The following is a 24,257-nucleotide window of genomic DNA, read 5'->3' as shown; positions in this document are numbered from 1 at the left end:
AGCTAATAGATAATTAAATATGCAATCTTTTAATAGCAATATGATTTCTACAGCTAGGAGGTACTATATGACCCAATGTACACTGGGACTAGAATTTGTACAGCTATTTGTTAAAATTTGTTCTAATTTTTTTTAACACAAATGACATTAAAAAAATGTTGTATTATAGATATACTATAGATATTATTAAAATCATTATATTGTCCTTGTTCTTATATTGTATCTTTTATACGTGCTACATTTTAAGTGATCATCTACTAAGACTGGCCTTGTTTTACATATTAAAAATAAAATTGCTATGTTAATTTAGTTTACATCAAAGTATAATATACGATTAGATTGTAATACATTTACACCTTTTGTCATTTTGCCCAGGCCCTGGCTGGAAATACTGATTGATTTGCCTTCTGTAGACCTACGTATATTAACTAAAATATTAATTATTAACCCGAAGCATCATGCAGATCATGGAGTGGTGCGCAGGTATGATGCTGCTAATGCTGTCTGCAGTTATAGTTTTTGGAGAAGAGAATAGTCCATCCCTTCAACCATTACCTAATGAAGGACTATCATTTTTGGGAAGCGTGCCCACGACAGCGAAGTCAGCTGATTTACGAACTTTGAATGCTAACTCATTGAACCACAGTACATTGGAAAAGAAAGGTTTGGCTGGTGAAAGAAAATTGACTCCAATGTGTGATAAACAAATCATGATTCAGGACACATTCAAATACATTAACACAGTGGTGTCTTGCCTGATTTTCATAGTGGGCATCATTGGTAATGCAACCCTTTTAAGGATCATCTTTAAGGATAAAAACATGAGAAATGGTACCAATTTATTGATTGCCAGTTTAGCTTTGGGAGATCTCCTTCAAATCATAATCGACGTGCCAATCAATACATTTAAGGTAAGGAAGGATCCCTGTTCCTCCATGACTTATGGCTAAGATTATGGTTAATTAGTGAAATTCATGCAAGGACATCATTACATTATTTATCATCTTTATTGATAAAACCATGTGTTTTATCAATAAATAAAATGAGTTGCAATTGTAACAGCAATACCGAGCTACGTTGGGAAAGTAACATCTAATCATTATTAGAAAATAAATGCATGTCTATCACTTAAGAAATCAAGGGATATCGTAGACATGGATTTATTTCACATGATCCATTTAATTACCCTGTTTTAGTGTTTTATTGTATGCTAATTGCTGATTTATTTAATGTCAATAGAAGAAAGGGAGGTGATGCAGTTGGAGCCCACAGGTAGCACTTTACAGTTTGTGTATTGGTAATAAATAAGTAATAACTATGTATAGCCCATCAGACATTATATGGTGTGATTAATTTTTTTTCCCCAAATGTTAGCATGCTTTGATGTTTTTATCCAGCTTTGTTTAAGATGCATAACAAAATCAAGGGTATACAATGTCATCTTGTATTTAAAATAAAATGTATATATAAAATTAAAATATAAAAATATTTTGTGCTACAGAGCTGTTCATATGATGTATGCATTTTTCAGAAAATAGTGCCCTCTGTTATTAGGGAAAACCTCTGGATTACCCATGTTTTGCATTAGGTGCACACTCCCCCTAAAAATAAATTCAGTGTCTTAAAGTAATTATATTGTACTGAAATAATGTCAGGAATAGTGTGCTATGATCTAAGAGGAAGGAGAAGGGCAAGTACTGTAAATATACCAAACTTGACATAGAGGTTAAAGCAAAGAGGAAGCCATTTATAATCCTAGACAAGTCATGTAGAGTGCTGAACTGGGATCAGATATTACATAAGAGGATTAGCACTGTTAGCTGTGTATGAAAAAATTGGCATACAATGCTCTAGGGAATTAGCAATGTTACTGTAAAATAAGTGTGTCTAATAATAATACACAACTGGGAACATAGCTTGTCTCCTTTGACGTATATGTAATATAAACAAAATATAATTGTAGACAAATGAATATGAGTAACATATGAAAGTGTCTTTAAGGAGATGTTAATCCATAGTATCAGTTACATTGTCCTTTGGGCTCAGTCTTAATCCTCAAAGAAATACATATTTTTAACATGAAAACTACTTAACCATATGGTCAGACTGTGCATGCCTAGCAATGTTTAATACTCTGACCAATTCCATACTAAGAAGATTACAGGGAATCTTTCACGTATAAAAACAACATCTTAATGTTGCAGATTAAAGCAATTTAAATATTACTTTTACAATTAGCTCTTTCATGCCAAATAATCAGCAGTGGAAAATCTGTGATTTTTCGGGCCTTTTCCTTTAAACAGAGGCAGGTACTGTTGCCACTGGTCTGTGCATGGGCAATACAGATAAGTTATTCCTAATGTCCATGCTGATGTTGAATTTAGCATTACATTATAATGTTAATCCAGGCACTGACAGATTCAGTGGAAACATGTTACTTTATCACATACTGCAAATGGCATTCCCCTAGGGACAGAACACTTTCAACATCAAGCTTTTGTAGAAGTTTCGCTTATTTTCTTTGAACAATATGTGTCAGATAACTGCGAGAGCTATGAATCTAAAACAAACGTAATAATAACATTTCTAATGTACACCAAGTCCATCTATGTCATCATAACCTATGCCACTATTTCCTGGCCACCCAGTTATCAGAAAATGTGCTGATGGTTTCAATGATTCTATTTGATATATCAAATTCATTATTTAGGAAAACATAAATCAGTCATTTTTAAAAAGCTATTTTGTTGGGTGACTGTGACAACTGCAATTAGAAGGAAACATAGTGAAGCGGTCAAATTTTTCAGTGCTGTAGAGAGTGAAAACCCCTAGAAGTGGCTTTTTGTACCATGGACAAGTAATCAACTGTGGCATATCACTAATTTGACTCTCTAGCGCAATTCAAGAAAGCAGAAATAGGGTCAAGTCTATGAACATTGTAAATATTTATGCAACATGGCCAGTCATAGTAAGTTTTCTATTCTAATAAACCATTCATACAAACAGAAAATGACATCATCTGTGGCTTTGTGTCACTAGTGTACTGCTGCATTTCTTAGCACTCTTTTCGCCAGAATATTTCCTTACTAAAATAATAAGGATGACCTGCTGCTTGATTTAACACTCAATGTGATTAAGATTTATCAAACCCAAGGGTCTTCCTTACCAAAATGTAGGAGCCTCATGTGGTTATATAATTGTTTAGACTAAAGGTATACTAGTGTAAAAGATCCCACAATTACTCCATCCCCCCCTCAAATTCTACAATATATTTTTGGGCACAGCCAGAAAATAAAACACTTTTCCATTTTCTAATATAATTAGAAGTAACACAGTAGATGTTTTACCACATTCACATTTTCTGTTATCACTTCTTTTCTAATGTTACACTACATAATTATCACTAAAAATGCATGGACTGGGTTTATCTGGCTACCCTATGGTGAGCCTCCCTTTACCCAACATGGAAAACAATTATTCCGTGTATTTCCTCTTTACTAACTATAAGCACCACCCAGTGCCAGGTTATTTTGCTTTATAGGCATATGTTAAAGTGAGCAATATTTATGTTGGAGGAAAAGGCACCTTTGCACATGGGAGTTTGATCTTAACAATTGAGAAGGCTGCACATGTTGACACATCATGATCACGGGTATATGTGCAAAAGCTTTTTGTGATTTTACACATGTGATGATATTTTTAACACTAATACTCTGGGAGTTGATTATTACAGTTTTGCACAATTGAGATTGTGCTTCACGTAAATGTGAGTTTCACTGTGGATTATTTGCATAATGTTATCATCATTTTGTTTGACATCAAAATGTTGGGTTATTACAGATTTGTGGACGTCGCATTGTTAGTGTATAATTTTGGGTTAACAGAATATGATTTAAAAATTTTAACCTGCTAATAGACATGTAAGTTTTGTTTCGTTTTGAATGCAAATTCGGATTCAGTTTTGTGAATTTGGACATTTGGATGCATCTGAATGTCTGATTTCCAATGAGTTTGAATTCAAATGAATCCGAATGTTCTTTTATTGAAATTTCAGATCACACGAATTTAATTCAAAATAAAAATAAATCAGACATTGTTTGCTGGCCAATCAGAAAATCCTGTCTGAAATTGAAATAAAAAAATCAGAAAGATCATAATCTGAATAACAAAATGAAATGGTGTTCGGACCAGAAACCTGAAATCCAAAAGAATGAAAAATATGAATTAAAATGAAGCAAAACTTTTTTACCAGCTTACATGTCTACCAGCTAGTTTCCTGATTGTGCCAATACTAGTCTTCTCATATCTTCAAATACAATTAGTAGATTTCCATGAATGAGACTGTTGCATAGTTTTGCCAAACATCTATTTACTGAGCAAAGATTGATATTCATTAAGAAAATGTGTGCTTTTGTACACATATTTCTAAACGGGACACATACATATGACTCCTATGGATAATTATTTATTGAATATGAATACAGCAGTCTAAGGATTCAAGAGTCATCACATCCTATAAAGTGTATAAGCCAAGGTACATTCCACCGCTGGATTAGAGGGGGAGAGAGGTTGCAGGGACCGATCTAACAGGCATGCCGGGCTGAGGTTCATATGAGTATATCTTCTTTATTTTACACTCTAGACCAAAACAAGCACTTAACCTTTGCAGTGCGGGGGCAACCCCACTAAAAGGATTATGTTTTATTCTGGCCAGATTCTTCTTTAAACACCTCCCATACATTGGATGTACCTAAACGGCCAGACTAGGGGCTTGTAGATGCGGTCGGGCGTTTTAAGACGTCCCTACCCGCCCTCACTCGTGCATGGTGCCCAGCACTGTGCACGAGTGGGGAAGCTGTCAAAAATGTAAACAGCCAGCGATGGCTGTTTACATACAAGCGTTCCGGGCGTCTTTAGAGACGCCCGGTCGCTTTTATTTTCTGCTGGTGTGCGCCCCCGCCGGTCCTAAGATCCGCTGTGCCCAGTGTGGCTCTATCACCGGACAACAAAGGATGTTCAGTACACGATCTCCCTCTGATCTCCCCTCCGCTGTCAGAATGCAGGAAGTGAGCTACATTACATCACTTCCACATTCAGCTGTCATTCCCGGCTACAGAAGTTGGGGAGAAGCTGATGAAGCATATCTCTGCTGAATCAGCTTCTCTGGGGGTCCCTAGGTGACATTAGGGAACTTAGAGACCCCTGATGTCTCCACAAAGAGGACCTGTCAAGTAAATTGGCTATCACATAGGGGGCTTCTCCCCTATGTGATAGCAAAAAAATTAAGTGTAAAAAAATAATAATAATAAAGAAGCAGAAAAAAATTGAATCACATATAAAAGAAATAAGAAAAACACATTAAAAATGTTAAAGTCCTCCACCCCCACATACACACGCAAATATGAGCCGGGTGCGCCTACGTGCGACAACGACGATTGCACCCCTTGTGCCACAAATGTTACATATCACTGTGAACATCGGAGTGAGAGCAATAATTCTAGGGCCATCAATCACTGATAACGCTGAACTGATGAGTGGTAAAAGCTTTTAAAGTGTCCCCTATGGGCAATTTTTGGTGTCATAGTTTTTTGCGATTTTGCTGGCGTGTGCAATTTTAAGGGTTGACATGTTCGTGTCTATTTACCCAAGATGACCACATCTTTTATATTTTACCAAAAAATTGGGGTGATAATAAATGTTTCATAACATTTCAAAGGGAAACAGGTTTTTTCTTCAAAATTTTGGGTACTTTTTTGTTATACATTAAAAAAAAAAAAAACATTAGAAGTGATTAAATACCACCAAAAGAAAGCTCTACGTGTCCCCCAAAAATTATATAAAATGTATTTCAGTACAGCATTGCATGACGGAATAAATGTCAGTCAAGGTATCGCAGCGCTGAATACTGAAAAATGGCCTGGCCAGGAAGGGGGTTTAACACCCCGGTCTTCAAGCGGTTAAAGTATATTTACACTCTGAGTCAAATTTGAGAAACCCCACTGTATGTTTGTTATGTGTTCCCATTCACACAGTATACCTAAAATAATTGTTAAAATATTTTTTTTAGCTTTCTGGCTGTTTGTGTGGAGTGGATTATACTGTACATAGGACACTACAGGTAGTCTCTAGTGGTTAGAATAGATGGCAGTAAACAGATAAAGGGACAGATTGAAGGACAGGTTAAGTTAATTAAGATACAGTGGGGTTGATTTACTAACCTTTTAAACACACCACGAACGTGTATACACCTCTGTAATGTGTTCCCTCCCAGCATGATCTATGGGAGGAATCGAAACACCTTTGTAGTGTGTACACACCCAGCAGGTGTGTTGTGCAAAGCCCTGCAATGAATTGCAAGGTAATGTGGTATAAATTAGCTCTATGTTATGTTGCTTGCGTTGATGAATGCAGGAATGTAAATGCATGAGCTAACCATTTTTGTCTAAACTGTGAAGCAGCATTATATATGCATCATGTGCATGATTTTTCCATATATGGCATTAGTGGAAATATGCTTTTAGAGACTTTTTGGTTGATAAATACGTTTTGCTGTGTGAAAATCACACACACCTGGTGTGTGTGTGTGTTTAGGTTAGTAAATCACCCCCACTGCCTTGAGACCTTTAACCCCTTTGTTAGGGCAGGCAGTCCTGTTCATCCAGTTTATACATGATAATGAAATCTTCCAGTACAGTATAGACAGGGTTATTTCCCCCCAACCCCCCAGACAGTGATAACTAAGCAGGATTTTTAAGTCATGGAGTTATCAGAAAGAGCATCTAAAAAAGGCAAGCTGCAAATTAGGTTATAAACCCCTAGGTTATTCCTAGAACTCCCCCCCCCCCCTTCCACCTCCGCTGATTCCCCTTTAAAACGGCCAATGCCACCGCCACTGCGGCAGCGATCTCCCTTTATCAACTCCTCTCTGCTGAAAATACTTACGGCTGCCCGTGCTGCCTGCCCGCTTCACTGTACGGGCTCCATGGCAGTAGGAAGCCAACGGTCTCTTCCTCCGCCCACCTCAGCTGCCATTGGTTGCCTGTGTATTTTAGCAGAGCAGGAGCTGCAGGGCCAGAGAAGGCACATCAAGGCTGCTTGGGGCTTCACATGGAGGAAACATCGCTGCTCCCCCCTGGAGAGGAAGAAGAGGGCATGAGGACAGGAGCATATGAATTAGCACATCAGCACTGTAAGTCCCTTTTCTATCTTACACTGCTAACCTCTCCACTCTGTGTCACATTACTGACCTCCGCACTGTGCGTCACATTACTGACCTCTGTACTCTGCACTACATTACTTACCTCTGCACTCTGCGTTATATTACTGACCTCTGCGTTACATTACTGACCTCCATACTCTGAGTTACATTGCTGACTGGGATTTGTAGTCCTCTATAGCTGGTGGTATTCTGCATTGCTGTATAACATAGGGGATTATTTACACAGCCCTGGTGTTTTCTGAAATTGATTTTTAAGCTATAAAGAAAAGCTTTTGAGAGTTTTCCTCTCTTTCTCAGATCTAAAGCAATACATTAGGAAGAAAGGAAAACTCTTGAAAGCAGGAGAAGTGAACAATCTAGGACAACATAGCTGAACTGGAAAGTGAGCTGAATTGGATAATTTTTCCAAATCAGCTATGTTGTCCTAGATTGTTCACTTCTTCTGCCTTCTCCAAACTCTGAACCCTTTTGTGAATAACCCTGTTAGAGGAGTAGGAAGTCCCAAAGCAGAGAATGATAGGAATGCAGAGAGCTTACTCAAGATTTCCAAATGCAAAGCGGACACTCACAGAAATATACATTTTATGGCCCAACTATTGGAAATGTAAATAAATGTACTTTAACAGTAAAAATGTTAAATATCATTAAATGGCAGAATGACTTACATTTGACATTAAATTTAATGGCAATTACTTTTATTACATTCTAACCTACTAACTATGTTATATGTGGACAGCATAAGAGTTTAGAAGTATTTGTGCTTGATAGGCAAACATACAATCCATTGTTTCGTATCCACAGCTGAAGCTTCTTAATGCTTCGTATGTTCCTTTTATTTCAGTGTGCTGGTTTGATCCAACCTTTAGGGACAGAACCTTTGTTTTACTTACACAACTGCACTGGAAAATATAAAATCTTGGAAATATTACAGAATTATATTAAGTTACTGTGATTTGCAGACCTATACTTTACTGCCAAGATCCATGTTTCTTTAATAGGGCCGGCCAGCTAACAAGGCTATCTGTGAAAACATTTTGAAACCCTCTAGCTCTACCACCACCCTGTGGAAAATACCCAAAGAAAAATGCATATAAAAAGAGAAAATCTCCAACCATATGTTAAATCTAGAACGATACATTGATACACTGGACAAGACTAGTAGAGTAAAGGAAATTAAGAAGTGGATTTAAAGTGTATTTTCACTTTTGAAGCCAAATTAGGACCATACCTATTTTATATTTGTTACATGTTTCTCATTCAGCATAATTCTCATATGCTTTAAATTGTTTCTTGCACAATACATGCTATATTCTGAAGGAAAAGTTGTTATCTGTAGTTTTGCTCTGGAAACAAAGGGGGGAGAGGTAGGTTAATGTTAACACAATTAACTCTGTCTGTACTGTACTGGCAGCTCTTATTATTGATTGTAAACTAGATTAGAACAAAGATTTTACACTTTTAGCTATGAAATCATCCCTATATTTAATGGTATAATATGCAAAAACATCTTTAAATTGTCCAATCCTTACCTAAGTATAAGTAACAAACAGAGTTTTTAAGCCAGGGATGGGATGGGGACAATCCTATAGCTGACCCTGATATCTAAATAGAGTGTTCAAAGCTGAAATATTCAGGCATTTATTATTAGTAGAAAGTCTTCTTTTTCACTTTTAGTTGGCCAAGCCTGTTTTATGTAATACAGTTCTGCAGTTCATCTCGGAATAGAATGATACTAACAACTATATACATTTCCATCTGTCAGCGGGTCAGAGGCAGGAGTCTGTAAGCGAGGTAGCCACCCGTACTAAGGTGCTCCTATCCAAGTAGCAAGATTGTTATACGCTCACCTTGGAGTAGTGGCAAGCAGGACAGATAGGCAGAGTATCCAAATCTGCAGGCAAGTTCGTAGTCTAGACATAATAGCAGATCAGGGCAGGTGGCAATACAATCGAGGTCGAGTAACAAAGCCAAGGGTCAAAATACCAGGAAGTCGTACGAGAGGTAGGTAACAAAGGCTAGGGACTACTAGAGACAAAGCTCTGCAATAACCAAGCTCCATTTTGTGGAGGAAGTTGGTATTTATAGGCACAGGTGCTTCTGTGATGTCACAGGAGGAGGAGGAGGCATTGGCTTCACTATTATGCACTGTGTCTGCAACAGCATACACAGTGTGTGCACATTTCCCTAACAATATACTGTTGTCAGCAGCAGGGGTCTACCAATCTCTGCTGAGCTTCCACAACTGCTGAGCTTCCACAACAGGAAGATCCCTGCTATCATCCCTGCTCAATGCCTGACTGTGTGGGACCCGAAGCAGTGGCAGTCTCGTGGACATGACATGCTGGCTGTGCCCGTGGCCCGCAGCAGGTAAGTCCTTACACCATCATTATTAAATTTTCACTGGACGGTAAGCCTGATTCCCCAAAGAACAGGCTTTGACTTGTAATTTTCTTTACAGAAGAGGCAGTTATATTTCTACTTTTGAAAAGAAAGGTATACATGGGATTTATGATAAGGTACAGAAGACCTGTGCCTAGAGCTAGAGCCATCACTACTTGAGAGGTGGTTGATGCAGGGTCAGACATTTTAGGAATGTTCCCTATTAGTATGGCCTATAGGCTACTCAGATGTAAATGTAGAACTGAATATAGACCATGAAATTTAGGAAAAACTACAGCTGGCCATAGATGGCTCAAATTTTGCCTGATTCCTGCTCAATCGGAGCCACGGCAAACCCTGCAAGCACCACCCAGTTTGACAAAACTTGGTTTAAAAATGGACTGAACTAGGTGGAAAATTATTGGCTGAACGATGACTGCATCAAGCAGGAATACTCCTAAGAATTCATGACCTTAGTGAGGAGCAAAGTCAGAGAAAGAGGTAATATGTTCAAATCAGCTCAACCACTTCTTCCATGTTTACCCCATTAACTCAATGCACTGTATATATCAAGCAGTCTATTAAATTTTAATTTAAGTCATGAGCAGATGAGAAATGCTAATTTTATCTATTACAGTTCACAGCCTATGGTGAAGACAAATACTGCCTTTTTAATTATAGTGTTAAGACAGAAAACTATTTAATAAACACACTTTAAAACACTGACAATGAGATATGAAGATGTCTCAGGGACTAAAACTCCATTTATGACAAGACAAATTATCCTCACACATATCCCACTGTCTGAATGTTTTTTAGTTAATTCATTCTAAAAGGGATGTATTGTCTTGTCAAACAGTATTCTTCTGAAAACCAAGTGACCCATGTCAGCAATTCACTGTTGTTAATGTGACAACACAGACGCATTGAGAAATATAGTACCACCCACAGGCTACATAGCATGTACTGAATGTTCTTCCCCATACGTAAAAGTATTCACCTATCACCAATTTGATTGTCAAGACCAGATCTCCCACATTGTCCTTCTAACCCCCAATTCTAAGTGGCAGTATTTAGTTATGCTAATTATGATTGAATCATTCAATGTGTGTATTAAGGATAATTTCATTTATATATTTTTCCTTTTTTTCTTATGTGAAATATATTTAATGTATGTACAAATCCTAAATAGTTTTTGACAAGAATTAATTCTATACTTTTAAGATTAATTAATTAAGATTATCAAAAATCAGTAGGGGTTGTTGGAAGGCGTACAAATGCTAATCTCCAAATCTCCAATTTTACAAGTTCAAAAGTGACATTCAGGACCCATGGGTTGTTTCTGTGTACACAGTGTTTAAATTCTGAGCTAAATTGTTTTGGAGCAGTGTTTACTGTATTTTTGCTCTTGCCACGCTTCATCATTTTCTTTTATTCTTCTATACAAGTTAAAATATATGCAAACCCTAACAATGAACATCTCTTTTTTGCTCCCTTTTGGTCTGCTAAATATACCATTGAACGTGTTTTGTTTTATCTGCTCAATAAGTGCAAAATAGCCTTTGATCCTGCCAGAAATATGGTGCTGTTCAGGGTCCTGTGCACTCTGCAGTGTTGTCTCAAACAGTGTTCTCGGAAAATGTGTTAGGACTAAAGAACACCCTCCAATGTTATGAAGAGAGGAAAAGGGGAGACGTTCTGTAATCCTAAACATACTTTCTGATAACATTGTAACCATAGGACAGAAAGTATGAGCTTAGCAGGATCTACAGGTACAAATAAAAGGAAAAAAGTCTGAAAAGTGAAAATGAAAACAGTTATCACATAGGTAGATAGGTAACCTACAATATTTTACATTTTGTTCTTGGGTTTACATTCCCAAACTGATCTCAAATGAACCATATTTCTTTCTGTGACCCCATTGGAGAGACCTTGTGCTCGCTTCCTGTCCCTGTAATGCCCGTACGAAATATGGGGCTGCTTCTTTTGTTATATAATGTGATGATAAATCTGCAAAAAAAACAACACACTATGGAATGCTGATAACTTTCAACATACTATTAGATTGAACTACGGCTGCAACTAATGATTATTTTCATAATTGATTAGTTGGCCGATTATTTTTTCGATTAATCAGATTAAAACAAACAGTAAATCAATTTAAAATAAAATACAAAAATGCAGCGTTACAAAGTTTGCTTCAGAATAGAACTGCATGCACAATTTTTTGCAATCACACTACACTGGAATGCACAGCCTTGCCTATTTCAGCTTGCAACAGCCAATAGCAGGCTGGGTATTGCACCTACCCACTGCTTGCTGTGCCCTCCTCCCAGCATAGAGGAGAGAGCTAGGTGATCCAACCAATTAATTGTTAATGAGATAAGTTGACAACTATTCTCATAATTGTTTATTATCGAATAATCGATTAGTTGGTTACAGCCCTGTTTTGCAATAGTAAGTACTAATTATCTTGAGAGGTCATATACTGTATTCAGTGCAACTTTGAAACTCACAGCGAAAAGTATCTTGTAGCAGTGCTCTAACTGACCTAGATGAGGATATTTATTTATTTAACCACTTGCTGGCCGGAGCAATTTCTTGATATTTGCACACACACATGATAAAATCAGATTTTTTGGCTAGAAAACAGCTTCAGACCCCAAAACTATTATATATTTTCTGAAAGCTGAGGCCCTGTAGAATAAAAAATCCTAGTTGCAATTATTTATGTTAGACAGTATTTGCGAAAATGTTTTTCAAACCAGTGTTTTTAGGTTAAAATTCACTAAAATTAAATTAAGTGCACAGATACAGAATATAATATCCAATTTTTTGGTAAAATATAAAAGACGGGGTCATGCCGGGTAAATAGATACCAAACATTTCAAGCCTTAAAATTGTGTGCGTTTGTGAAACTGCAAAAAACTACAATACCCCAAATTTCCCATAGGCAATGCTTTAAAAGATTTTTTACTGCTCATCGGTTTAGTGTTACCAGTGATTAATGACCTTTGAATTATTGCTCTCACTCTGATGTTTGTAAAAATATGTAACATGTGAAGCACAATTTTCATTTTTGCACGTACACACACCCGAAGCGTGTGTGCACGTGGCGGTGGGGAACTTTAAAAACATTTTTTTGCATTTATAAATTTTCATATTACTTTAATTTTTTTTACACTAAACTTTATTGTTATCACATAGAGGGCTAAGAAGCCTCCTTTGTAATAGCAAATTTAATGTAACTGGTCCCCTTTATGGAGACATTAGGGGTCTTTCAGGCCCCTAATGTCACCTAGGGACCCCAAAGAAGCTGAGGAGCAGAGATCTGCTTCCCCAGCTTCTCCTCCTGGCTCTGAGAGCTGGAGAATGTACACAGTGACATCGGAAGGGATGTCATAGACATCACTTCCCGGTCCAGTAATCGGAGGATCAGTCACAGTGGACAACGGAGCCCAGGGAAGCCAGCAGCGGAGGGGCACACAGCATCGCACAGTACAAGCGATCCGAGGACTGTACAGTCGTCAGATTGCTTGTATTTAAACAGCAGCCGTGTTCTTGGTATAACCGCTTCAAGACAGGTTTTTTTTTTACGGTGGGTGGTCCTGAAGTGGTTAAAAAAGTGACCATTATTTTCAACCGAGTCCAATGAGATTTAACAATATTACAGTTACATGCCTGAAAATAGAGTGTTTTAGGCCTGTGTAGAGCGGTTTGAATTGTACCCATAATGTGGCTTGTATTTGTTGCTCAACTACAAAAAAGTACACAAAAAAAGGCTGGTCACTGAGAAAATCTTTGGATTCTAGATTCCTCATTGGGAAGAATAGCTGTATCACACATAGGACAGGTCCTAAATGTAACCTAACTCTGTCCCAAAACGTTCAGTTTTGCACTCTAACACTGACTTGGAGGTACCAACAGGCACCCTCTGACTGACTCTACCTAATACTTGCTGATGTGTTTATATTAATTATGAAATGGTTAGTGTACAACTGTGACATGAAATAATAATTATATCATAGCTCTGAGAATGCAACATGCAACATGTCATCAAAAGCTGAAAATAGTGCTATTTCTTTAGGTAGATTTTGCTAAACATATGTAGATACCTATAGTCAGTGAATCAGAACTGGTCCACAACCTTACTTATCTCTAATCAAAAATTAGGAGAGACAAATGGTTGACGGGTCAAAAAAAAGGAAAGCTCCCACCATATATTAATATATTCATAATGTGAACACTCACAAGTCAAAGGGCTAACATCTAAAATATTAAATGTATATGCCTGTGATTCCATCATTACTTGTAACTAACTCTTATTTGAATTATCTTCTGTTTAAAGCTTGTTACTCAGACTTGGCCATTTGGTGCTGAAATCTGCAAATTAGTCCCATTTCTACAGAAGTCTTCAGTGGGAATCACAGTTCTGAGCTTGTGTGCACTCAGTATTGATAGGTAACATTTCTTTTTATTATACGTTGTTTACTATTTTAATTGAGTTAAGTAAGTGATTTGTTTTAAGCTGTCCTTACATAGGTTGATTTTCTTTGAAAATTAGTTAGTTACTTTAAAAATAATGTGGCAGCACAGTGGTGTAGTGGTTAGCACTTCTACCTTGCAGCACTAGAGGTCCTTGGTTTGAATCACAGTCAGGGCACTATCTGCAAGGAGTTTGCATGTTATCCCTTCTTGTACTTTTTTGGACTCCCACACTCCAAACACATGCTGGTAGGTTAATTGGCTCCTGTCTAAATTGGCCCTCGTATGTATGTCTGTACAATAGGGACCTTAGATTGTAGGCTCCATGAAGCCAGGTTTGAATGATTAGGTGAATCAAGTCTAATATTAAATCCAATTGTATAAAAAATATTGATGATGAAAATACTCCAGAAAGTGTTAAAAAGTCTTTTTCCCACACCATGTGTCCACGTCAATCGCCCCTCTGGGGTGCGCACTCACCAAACCATTATTGTCTGTAGGCAATATGAAGTTGAGCAATGGATACGCAGTCCCAGCAACCGTCCCAGCAGTGTCCCATAGGTCAGTGGTTAGCGAGAATTATAAAAAGAAACTCCTTATGGTGTTGTAGGTATAAACATTTATTTAAAATAAGTACACACTTACAGTAAAAAACGAAGAAATCAGCCGTTCACAGGCGGTGTGTAGATAGCCTGTACTTCCGTGTTGTAAGTGGTATTGAGATGTATAGCCCCGCCCCAGGGGCTCAATATCAAGGGGTATCATTCATCACTTTTTGCCTTTGATCTTTTTGACAAGTTTGATGCACGTTTTTATGCAAGGTTAATTTATCACAAGTTTTATTGTACTAAGGTTTAGTATTCATGCATTTAATATTTATATATATATTTATTGCACATTTGCACTGAGTGAAATTTTGCACTTTACAATTCACTGGCTGCCACTAGGATATTAAATTGGCAGTATATGCACTAGAGGCTACAAATGCTCATTCACTTTAACTAAAAAGATGCAACGCCCCGATAGTTTCAGTTCACCCACTGGTGACCCCGAGCGATGCACACTTATTTATATACATCCTTTGACCTTAGTGTCCTTAGTGCAGCAGCTTCAATACTGGTTATTTGATTTTTTATTTTTTTTGGTCCATAAGCGCAGATTTTATAAACTTTATTCCATGAAGCCAGGGACTGATGTGCATATGCAACTAAATAAAGCACTGCGTAAAATTGCCGGCGCTATATAAAATACATGTAATAATAATAACAACATACTATTACTAATTGTAACTGTATGTATAAAAAAATTACTCTTAAAGCCCATCAGCCACACCTGCACAATACGTTCCCATAGGCTTAAAAGGAGAAGTATTGGCAGTATAAAATATACTCTTCCCAATACTTAGAGCTGACCTGGGACACTGCAGCTGTCAACCGCCAAGTCTATATATTGGCTTCTCGCTGATCCCCACATGGATTACCACCCCCCTGTTCCTTTAGCACTCACTGGAATAACAGATAGGTGAGGGGTTGGGCACAGCTGGATCTGGCTCTAGAGAGGCAGATCCCACTGGGTGACTTTTGACAATGCAGCTTTCAACTGGCAGTAGATAGCGAGCAGTAGCCCACTGTATGCCGACTTTGGGTCACAGTTGTACATTAATTAATGCTCCAAGCCAAGGCTCTGGCTGCAGCTAATCAGAATCCTCCTTCTGCTCCCCTCTTCCTGCATTCTGTCAGTCACCAACATGGAGGGAAAATGTACTGTGACCAGGGTATGACATTCTGCTGAGTGATTTTAAAGGGGCCACCAGTCAGGACTACACAGACATTGTTGAATCAGACTTCAATGTGTGTGACTAGCATCAGTATAGACTTGGTTACTTTGAGCGATTAAAGTAAATAGGATAAGGAAAGTAATCTGTTAGGATGTGAAATATGGTGTAGGGGTTGTCTCACCACTCAAACTTTTCTGTCCATATAGATATAGAGCTGTGGCATGTTCTAATCGTTTTAGACAAAATAGAACATCCAAATGGACTCTGCTGGAAATTGCATTTATCTGGATTGTGTCGGTTGTCCTGGCAGTGCCTGAGGCCATAGGCTTTGATATTTTCAAATTAAGCTACAAAGGACGTAGCATAGATATCTGTATGCTCCTTCCAGAACAAAAATCATCCTTCATGGAGGTAAGCTGTGTTTTTTGTACACCTACATTTGTGCAATTATATAGGATATAAACATGAATGTACTTTTTATATATCTAGATATATCTATAGATATATCTATAGATATATCTAGATAGATAGATAGATAGATAGATAGATAGATAGATAGATAGATCATGGCATTATGTAGGTTATAAAAGAATATATTGACAAGCTTCTATTAGGAGGTTAGCCAACATATGAAGCATTGTTAATGCATTGTTGATGTACTTCCCATTTTAGGTCTACAAGACCTACAAAGACCCATGGCTTTTCAGCTTCTATTATTGCCTTCCTTTGCTTGTGACAGCAGTCTTTTATATTCTGATGACTTGTCAGCTGTTGCGGAACAAAAGTGCCATGGGGATTTCAATGAATGATCACTTAAATCAGGTAAGCAATAAACTGAATTTTTACTTTTTTGGGTTTTTGTATAGCATGGGGAAGAGTTGGGGGCCCTATTTTTTCCTTATTATCTGTGGCCTTGCTGGGAAGATTTCATCCTCTTCTTTTCCTGGTGGCTGTTGTCACCAGACAGAAGGTGAATAGCAATCACACCAAAATGAGGACACCTATACTAGTGAAAGCTGTCAAAGGTGTGATTTCCCCTCATTTTAGGAGACTTCCTCTCACTGCTTTCTCTATCTGTGGAACAGGGAAAAAGTTGAATGCTCCTCAGAGCAATCACAGCAGACAATACAAACGTGTAGGTCCTAATCAATTCTGATTCTCTTTTAAACTAAGCAAAGTTTTGGCCGGAGCTTATATATATATATATATATATACACACACATACCTTTTTCTTTAATTTGTGGCGATCATTAAATTTACATAAAGCCTGTTTAATTTACAGTAGCTTTCAAGTAGAACTTGTAAAGGTGATCATTAATTAAAAACAGGGATATTTTAAAGCCTTAAATCACAGGGGCTAACCTTCAAAATCTGTAATGACCCATCAAATTTTGGAATAGGCATAAACTATACTAAAAAATGTAACAACCTGATAATATTTAAAAACTAAAGTAGATTGGCTAGGCTAGCTATACACTGCTAGAGGAATCTCCACTTTTAGCTATTGTATTCAGCAGTTGCATCGCCCGTGGCTGCCTGAATACCTGAAAATTACTACATCTGGAAGGATGCAGTAGCTGTTTGGCAACTAATTTTTCACCTGGCTCAGTTGATTTTTGAATTGACTGTTTTTGAACTGGTGGTTGTTGCAGGGCCACCCACAGCTTGTATTTCAAATGATTCAGCATGAATTGGTCTAAAATTCGAGTCATCTAGATCCAGAATTGGGTTCCACATTTTAGATTTAAAGAACTCTTTTTTTTTTCAAATTAACTCTTGCATTGGGGCTGCACCTACGCTGCAATGGTAAATGCTTGTTTTGGTCTAGGTGTGAAAACAAAGAAGATATACTCATCTGATCCTCAGACCTGCTGTGGTCATTGATCACCTCTCTCCCCCTCCACTGTGACTGTGATATATTCCTTGGTGTCCTCACATCTAATGGGCCTGCATTAGACATGATGAGATCATGGGCCCTTAGACTGCTGGAGCCAAGGGGAGAAGGGGGAGAAGAGGCTGCCGGGACTGAGGATCAGGTAAGTATATTTCCTTTATTTTCACCCTTAGAACAAAATCACATATACCCATACACACAAAAGTTGAACTGGATGGACCCCTGCCTTTATTCAACCTAACAAACTATGTGCGTTACTATGTAAAATGAGTACTTACACCTTGCACTGCAGGGTAGCCCCTGTGTAAGGGTTCATTTGAAAAAAATACTGGAGTTCCTCTTTAAGAAATGACTCAGATTAACCAAATTATTGCAGTCAGTATAATACATTTGTTATTAGTGTTTGGTTTTGCGAATTCTGGAAAGGAGAGCAGGATATTACAAAAGTATTTTACAGATTTGAAAAGTATTTATGGTTCTATTATTATAGTATTACTCTGTACAGGCCCAGCATTCAGAGTGGGCAAAGTGGGGAATCTGTGGGCCTCCAGCAATCTACCAAATTAGCTGGTTTTAGCTGAGCAACTTGCGGGGAAGGGGATCACAGCTGTGACAGTCAGCAGCCCCCGGTGAGACCTGAGGTATGCAAGCAAACTTCCCTCAGTTCTATAGTAGGGCTTGTGAGAGGACTCCAGACTTCCTTGAGTTTTTTAGGCAGTTCTCATAGTATATTGATGGCTCCATCTGTTTTTCATCCATCAGTAAATGAAGCATGTACAATCTGCTTATGTTACTAATCTCCTTAGATCGATTACAGGCAATGGTCATGTTAGCGCTCCTTTGGGGATTGGGGATTTCTCATGTCAATTTGTTGCTTTTGTGAGTTGCTCTACTGGTAACTTTGCTTCTGCCCAATGTTGAATACCAAAAGGCTACAAGAAACAAAGCAAGTCATGCAGCTTACTAACTGACTTATATTGTGTACTTCATATCTTTTAGAGACGAGATATGGTTAAAACAGTATTTTGCCTAGTTCTTGTATTTGCCATATGCTGGCTACCTCTGCACCTCAGTCGTATGATCAAGTTTATATTTTATGATGCTGCAGATGTCAAGAGATGCGATCTTCTAAGGTATGAACAAATCTTCTAAATGTATATATTTCTAAAACATATCTACCACGGGCAGGGACAGAACTTGGAGATTTAATTCCATAAGAAGATATGTATAGCACATAGCCTAAGGGATTTACCATAATTATACAGTATGTATGGTATATGCAATAACTAAGATAACTCAGCTTTATGTGCACTAGGTTTATATGGTGTAAGGGTTGCTTACGACAATATTATTGTATGTACGCCAGGGGCATAACTGAAAATTTGTGGGGCCCCATAGCAAAATTTTGATGGGGTCCCTCGGCGACCTTACTACTGTCAATGGTATTAAAGTCAGGTAGCAGGAGAGCTATATGCATTGTCTCCTCCTGTACATCTGACATCAGCTCTTCCTGATTGGGAATGTGACAGGGGGCACAGGGTCAGTGTAAATAGCAACGTCTGCAGTCCTTAACTGGGCCCCCTTATACCTGCAGGTCCCATAGCAGCCACGTGGGCTGCTACGGCTATTGTTACACCACTGATGTACACCTTAGCAACAGCAGATATTTAAAAAAACTGTCTCCAGCTGGCACTGAAGGACCTAAACATGTCTTACACTTGCACCACCCTTCAGTCTTGATGTAGATGAAAACTTAAAATGTATATCTGGGCACAAAAAAAATCAGTACATCTCAGAAATACAATCACATTTGTCCATGTTTTATCCACTTAAAAATGCTGCAAGTAAAGAAAAATACCCGTTGATCTGCCAGAAATTCAATGAGCTCCTATCCTCCTGTTTGATCTTTTCTGCGCTGAAATCCCATGCAGCATTGTCAGCCCTGCCTCCTGGACTACTGAAATCCACCTATCTCCCACCCATCTCTGCCCACATACTTACATTTACTTCTTTGGCAGCAAAACAGTGCTTTTGCCTTGACATCCATCCAAACACTGTCAGAGTTGTTCACAAAAGGGTGAAGCATTTGGAGAAGGCAAGATAAGTGAACAATCTAGGACAAAATAGCTGATTTGGAAAAAAATCCCCAATTCAGCTCACTTTCTAGTTCAGCTATTTTGCCCTAGATTGTTCACTTCTCCTGCCTTCTCCAAACTGTTCACCCTTTGGTGAATAACCCTGTGTGTGGTGTGTAGGTAAAAGTCCTTTGGAAAATGTAATTATGGGGGTGTGCTTGCATCAGTGAGCTCCCAGCAGCTGCCACTGCATGAATTTTACATGCCTAGTTATGATTTCTCAGGAATTAAAAATACTGTTTCTACTTACTTGCTGCAATAACAAGGTAAAAGAGATGATGAATTTTGGGACATTCTCTAAAGGTAAGGTGAGGTTTACAATTTAATTTGGATCATTTATTAAATAAGATTAGTGGTGCTTTTTATTTTCATACTCCACAAAGGTGCCATGCTAAATTAGGTAGGCGTACTGAGTGCTGGATATTAGTATTGTTACATTACTGGGCATTAGTACTACACTTTATACACAATTACAGGACACAATTTCAGAGCTAATTCTGCCACGCATCATGGTTTTATGTCAGACATGCATTTATAAGGGATGCTTTTTCAATTGATTTAAAATACACAACGCAGGGTAACTCATCAAGAATGCCGATTGCAAGACTTTTTCTAATGCACTTCAACTCAACCCCCATCTGTTGGTGGGAGCAGGTGTTATAAAACAGAACTTTCTGACATCCATACATTTTGTCTTGCATAAACCAAGCCTGAGTGGTCTATCTTGTAATACATCTTATCTTATTCATGAAGAGTGGTGATTAAACTTATCCTACCTACTTATTTATTTGTAGACAACAAATGGAATCTACAAATCTATACAGTCGGGGTATGCAAACTTCGGCCCTCTTGCAATGGTGGAACTTCAAATCCCATCATGTATCTGCCTTTGGGACTCATTCCTGTAGCTGTCAGAGTCTTGCAATGCCTAATGGGATTTGTAATTGCACCACAGCTGGAGGGCCAGAGTTTTCCTACCCCTGGCATACAGTATCAAATATCTGCATATAATATGGAGTAAAATATGGAGTACAAGTAATTCATTAGTAACATCAACAATCATAGTCAGTTATTACCTTTTTGGTAATAATTTAAAAGGGGTGCTCACTGAACATATAGTTTTTCTGTAAACTTGCAAATAGTATTCTTAGATTATACTGGAAATACTACATAAAATAAAGTTTAATATGTGACCTAATGACATTATCTATTATATAATGACAATAAGCTGTACACATTTTCTTTTCCAATTGCAGCTTTCTGCTCTTGCTGAACTATGTTGGTATAAACATGGCCAACTTAAATTCCTGCATTAATCCAATTGCGCTTTACTTAGTAAGCACAAAGTATAAAAAATGTTTTAAGGTAAGACTTGATGGAAGATTTGTTCTGTCTAACATAACATATACTGTATAGTATTGTTGAAGCCAATTGAATTATTTCACCTTGTTATCTCTTTATAGTCCTGTGGCCACAAAAGGTTAGGTTTGTGACTGATTTAGGATTGGAAATGCCTCAAAATACATCCTCTCAGTGAAAATGCAGCCCTCACACTGTAGTGCTGTATGCTGGCACAGCCAAGTAAAAGCCACACCCCTCAGCACTAGTGTTTTCACACCTTATTCAATTGCAGAGAAAAGGGTAGAGGAGTGTCTGATGGAATATGCTACATATCGGAGTGTCCTGAGTCTAAATATGTTGGCTTTTAATGTGTCTTTGCACTCCCTGCACAGCTGCTGTAACTGAAAAATGAAAGTTAGTCTAGAAAAATAAAAGTTGTTAGTACATTGTTAATCTGACTGCATATGCATATCCATTTGTGTGACTTCAAATGGACTTTCGCGTTTATAAAAATACATTTGGTGTATAAAAGCTTACAATTATGCTTATGTCTAAAAATTTTGAATGTGTATAATTCCAAATTTAGAAATATACACTGGAGAAAAAAAAATACTGCATCTTATTGCAGCTGTGCTTGATAATTATTAGCCCTGCGCAATAATCATGCATTTAATAATCCTCTTTTTAAGCTATGCTTCCACCCCCATTAGTAAAAATATTAAATTTCTGGCATGCATCCACTTGCCTCATAGGAGAGGACAATCAGGGATTTTATGATGTAGCAAAACCATTTTTTCAATATTATAGAGCAAGTTTATTTTATATTAGTATATATTTTAATACAAATAAGAGTTTAGGACTACTTACTGGCTGTATGTTTTCATTATCCTTTTTCCCACACTGTGACCCTACAGGGAACTAGTTTTTGTCAGAAGAAAGCCAGTAGTCAGTTAACCCATTGTATCATTCTGCTTATTTTAATGATCACTATACTAAAAACAAATCATGTATATCTTGTTTTGTATAAAATGACTGTTTGGAATCTAAAGTTGATCACAGGCCTTATTTCTTGCTACAGGATCAAAAATGTAGGGAACATAATTTTTCCTTTCAAATGGTTCACCATAAAACAAAAATCAGACATCCTGTTGATAAAAAGCTTATGTTAAATCATTTTTACATATTTTATTTACCAGATGGTCTTCAAAAAATATTTAACATTCTGTTCTTATCAGTTAACTTGTTAGGGGTGAATACTGTTCTATGCTGAGTATTGAGCAGACCCTTTTAGTAAAAATAAATAACCCCTTGTTCTTCCAAGACCTAAAATCCCAGAAAATATCCTTAGATGGTGGTCCACCGTCTTGACTGATCTAATGTACAAAATATTATTGCTGCTTTATTAAAAAGTGTATGTAAAGACAATGTCGTTTCAGAGAGAATGTGGAAGCATTTGAACCTCTGTGATGTTTTAATTACTTTCTGTGTCTCTGCTTGGGAGATTTACTCCTACTATTGGTCCTGGTTACCATTGTCACCTGTACAGAAAATAATGGAAAATCCACAGGATGTGAGGGATCGCCAACTTTAGACAATTGTCTAAGAGGGGCTCACTTGGAGAGATCTCGTCTTACTTTGTGCTGTATCTCTGGGACAATGTGGTTGATTTACTAAAGAAAAATTAAATTACAGCTATTTTATATTACTTGCAAGTGATTTTCTTTGCAAAGTGAATGTTCACCACATTCAATAAGCTAAGGGAAAATGTCTTTCAAAATGAAAAGTGAACAGCCTATTTGCCTTTGGTAAATTGACCCCAATATGAGAAGAGAAATCTCTCGGACAGGGCAGAGACCGAAAAAGAAAACCTGGATCTGGTCTTAACCATTCCCTAAGAATGTTTTGGCCTTACATACACCTTACTGTAATCCTTTGTAATGCTATTAATTTACATTCTAAAATATCTGCCTCTGATCTCTTCCCTATAGTTAAATAACAACGTGTCATGCTTTACTATAAAAACCAAAAGCATGCAATTCTAAACCCTAAAATGAATATTTTGAAGCATATATTCTGTTCTGAAATAGATCTGACAGCTGACTACGTAAATGTATGAATGATGATGACAATATTATAACATTTGTATTCATTTTTTCCTTTCAGTCATGCTTATGCTGCTGGTGTCAACCCAAAGAATTAACAAATATGGAAGATAAGCAGTCCTGTATAAAATGTGAAGGTCATAATCATGCATATGACACGTTTTCAGCAGCCAAGTCCATCCTTGCTGAAACAGAAAACGTGTCCATATAATTATTTTTCATAATATCAAAAAGAAATTCAAGAAGGACTGAGGGATCTGAAGATTGGCGATATGAGAACTTGGAACCTCTTAGAATAGGCAAGAAACACTCCTACAGTTCTACACTTAAACAGCACTTAAACAATGGCTCCAGGTTGCATCTAGGTTTTGTAAATTCCAAATATAATGCTGCCTTTTTAGTTATATTAAAACAGCAAATGTTTAAGTATGCAATCAACTGCCAACAACTTGGCTTATGCAAGCCCAACACGTGTTGTGGAAATCACCAAAAAAGAACATGAAATTATGTTGTAATACAGTACCTCTGTACTTCAAGAAAAGATATTTGAATGAAGGCCTACTGTTAGTTATTTGTATGATGGTCTGCTGCTGGTAGAGTTTGTAACTAGTGAACAAAGGCTAAAAGGACTACACTAGGTTAAAATATGTATTTATGGCTAAAGGAAAGGCTAGATTTCAGCTCTAATACAGAGCAGAACTCAGATTGGGACCAGAAGAAGCAGTACAAAGAGTCAGTTAGTTGTGCTACATTTTTCATGTGCTAACAAAAAGCATGCTGATAGCAGAGTGAATGAAAGATGAGCTGCTTCTCTGTTCACTGTCCAGTCACAGAATGTATAGGGGGCATGACCTGTAAGTGTTATCCGATCGCAGCTAAGGAAACCAGGTCTTCTGTCCTACCAGACAGGGTTGTGCTTTGTGGC

At 37.6% G+C, this 24,257-nt stretch overlaps 1 protein-coding gene across 1 annotated transcript; it reads left to right on the top strand.

Moving 5' to 3' along the window:
- The first annotated feature begins 379 nt into the window (after window positions 1-379).
- EDNRB (endothelin receptor type B) lies at window positions 380-23,833 on the top strand. The gene is made up of 7 exons (XM_018565376.1): window positions 380-911; window positions 13,947-14,059; window positions 16,067-16,271; window positions 16,533-16,682; window positions 18,754-18,887; window positions 21,146-21,254; window positions 23,394-23,833. Exons 1-7 carry the CDS (start codon window positions 459-461, stop codon window positions 23,541-23,543), a joined length of 1,314 nt encoding a protein of 437 aa, XP_018420878.1. The 5' UTR covers window positions 380-458; the 3' UTR covers window positions 23,544-23,833.
- The last annotated feature ends 424 nt before the right edge of the window (window positions 23,834-24,257 follow it).

Source organism: Nanorana parkeri, unplaced genomic scaffold, assembly GCF_000935625.1.
Source record: "Nanorana parkeri isolate BGI_ZX_2015 unplaced genomic scaffold, ASM93562v1 scaffold838, whole genome shotgun sequence".
NCBI lineage: Eukaryota > Metazoa > Chordata > Amphibia > Anura > Dicroglossidae > Nanorana > Nanorana parkeri.
Note: the sequence above shows the minus strand (reverse complement) of the source record. Positions and strands in the feature narration are given on the sequence as shown.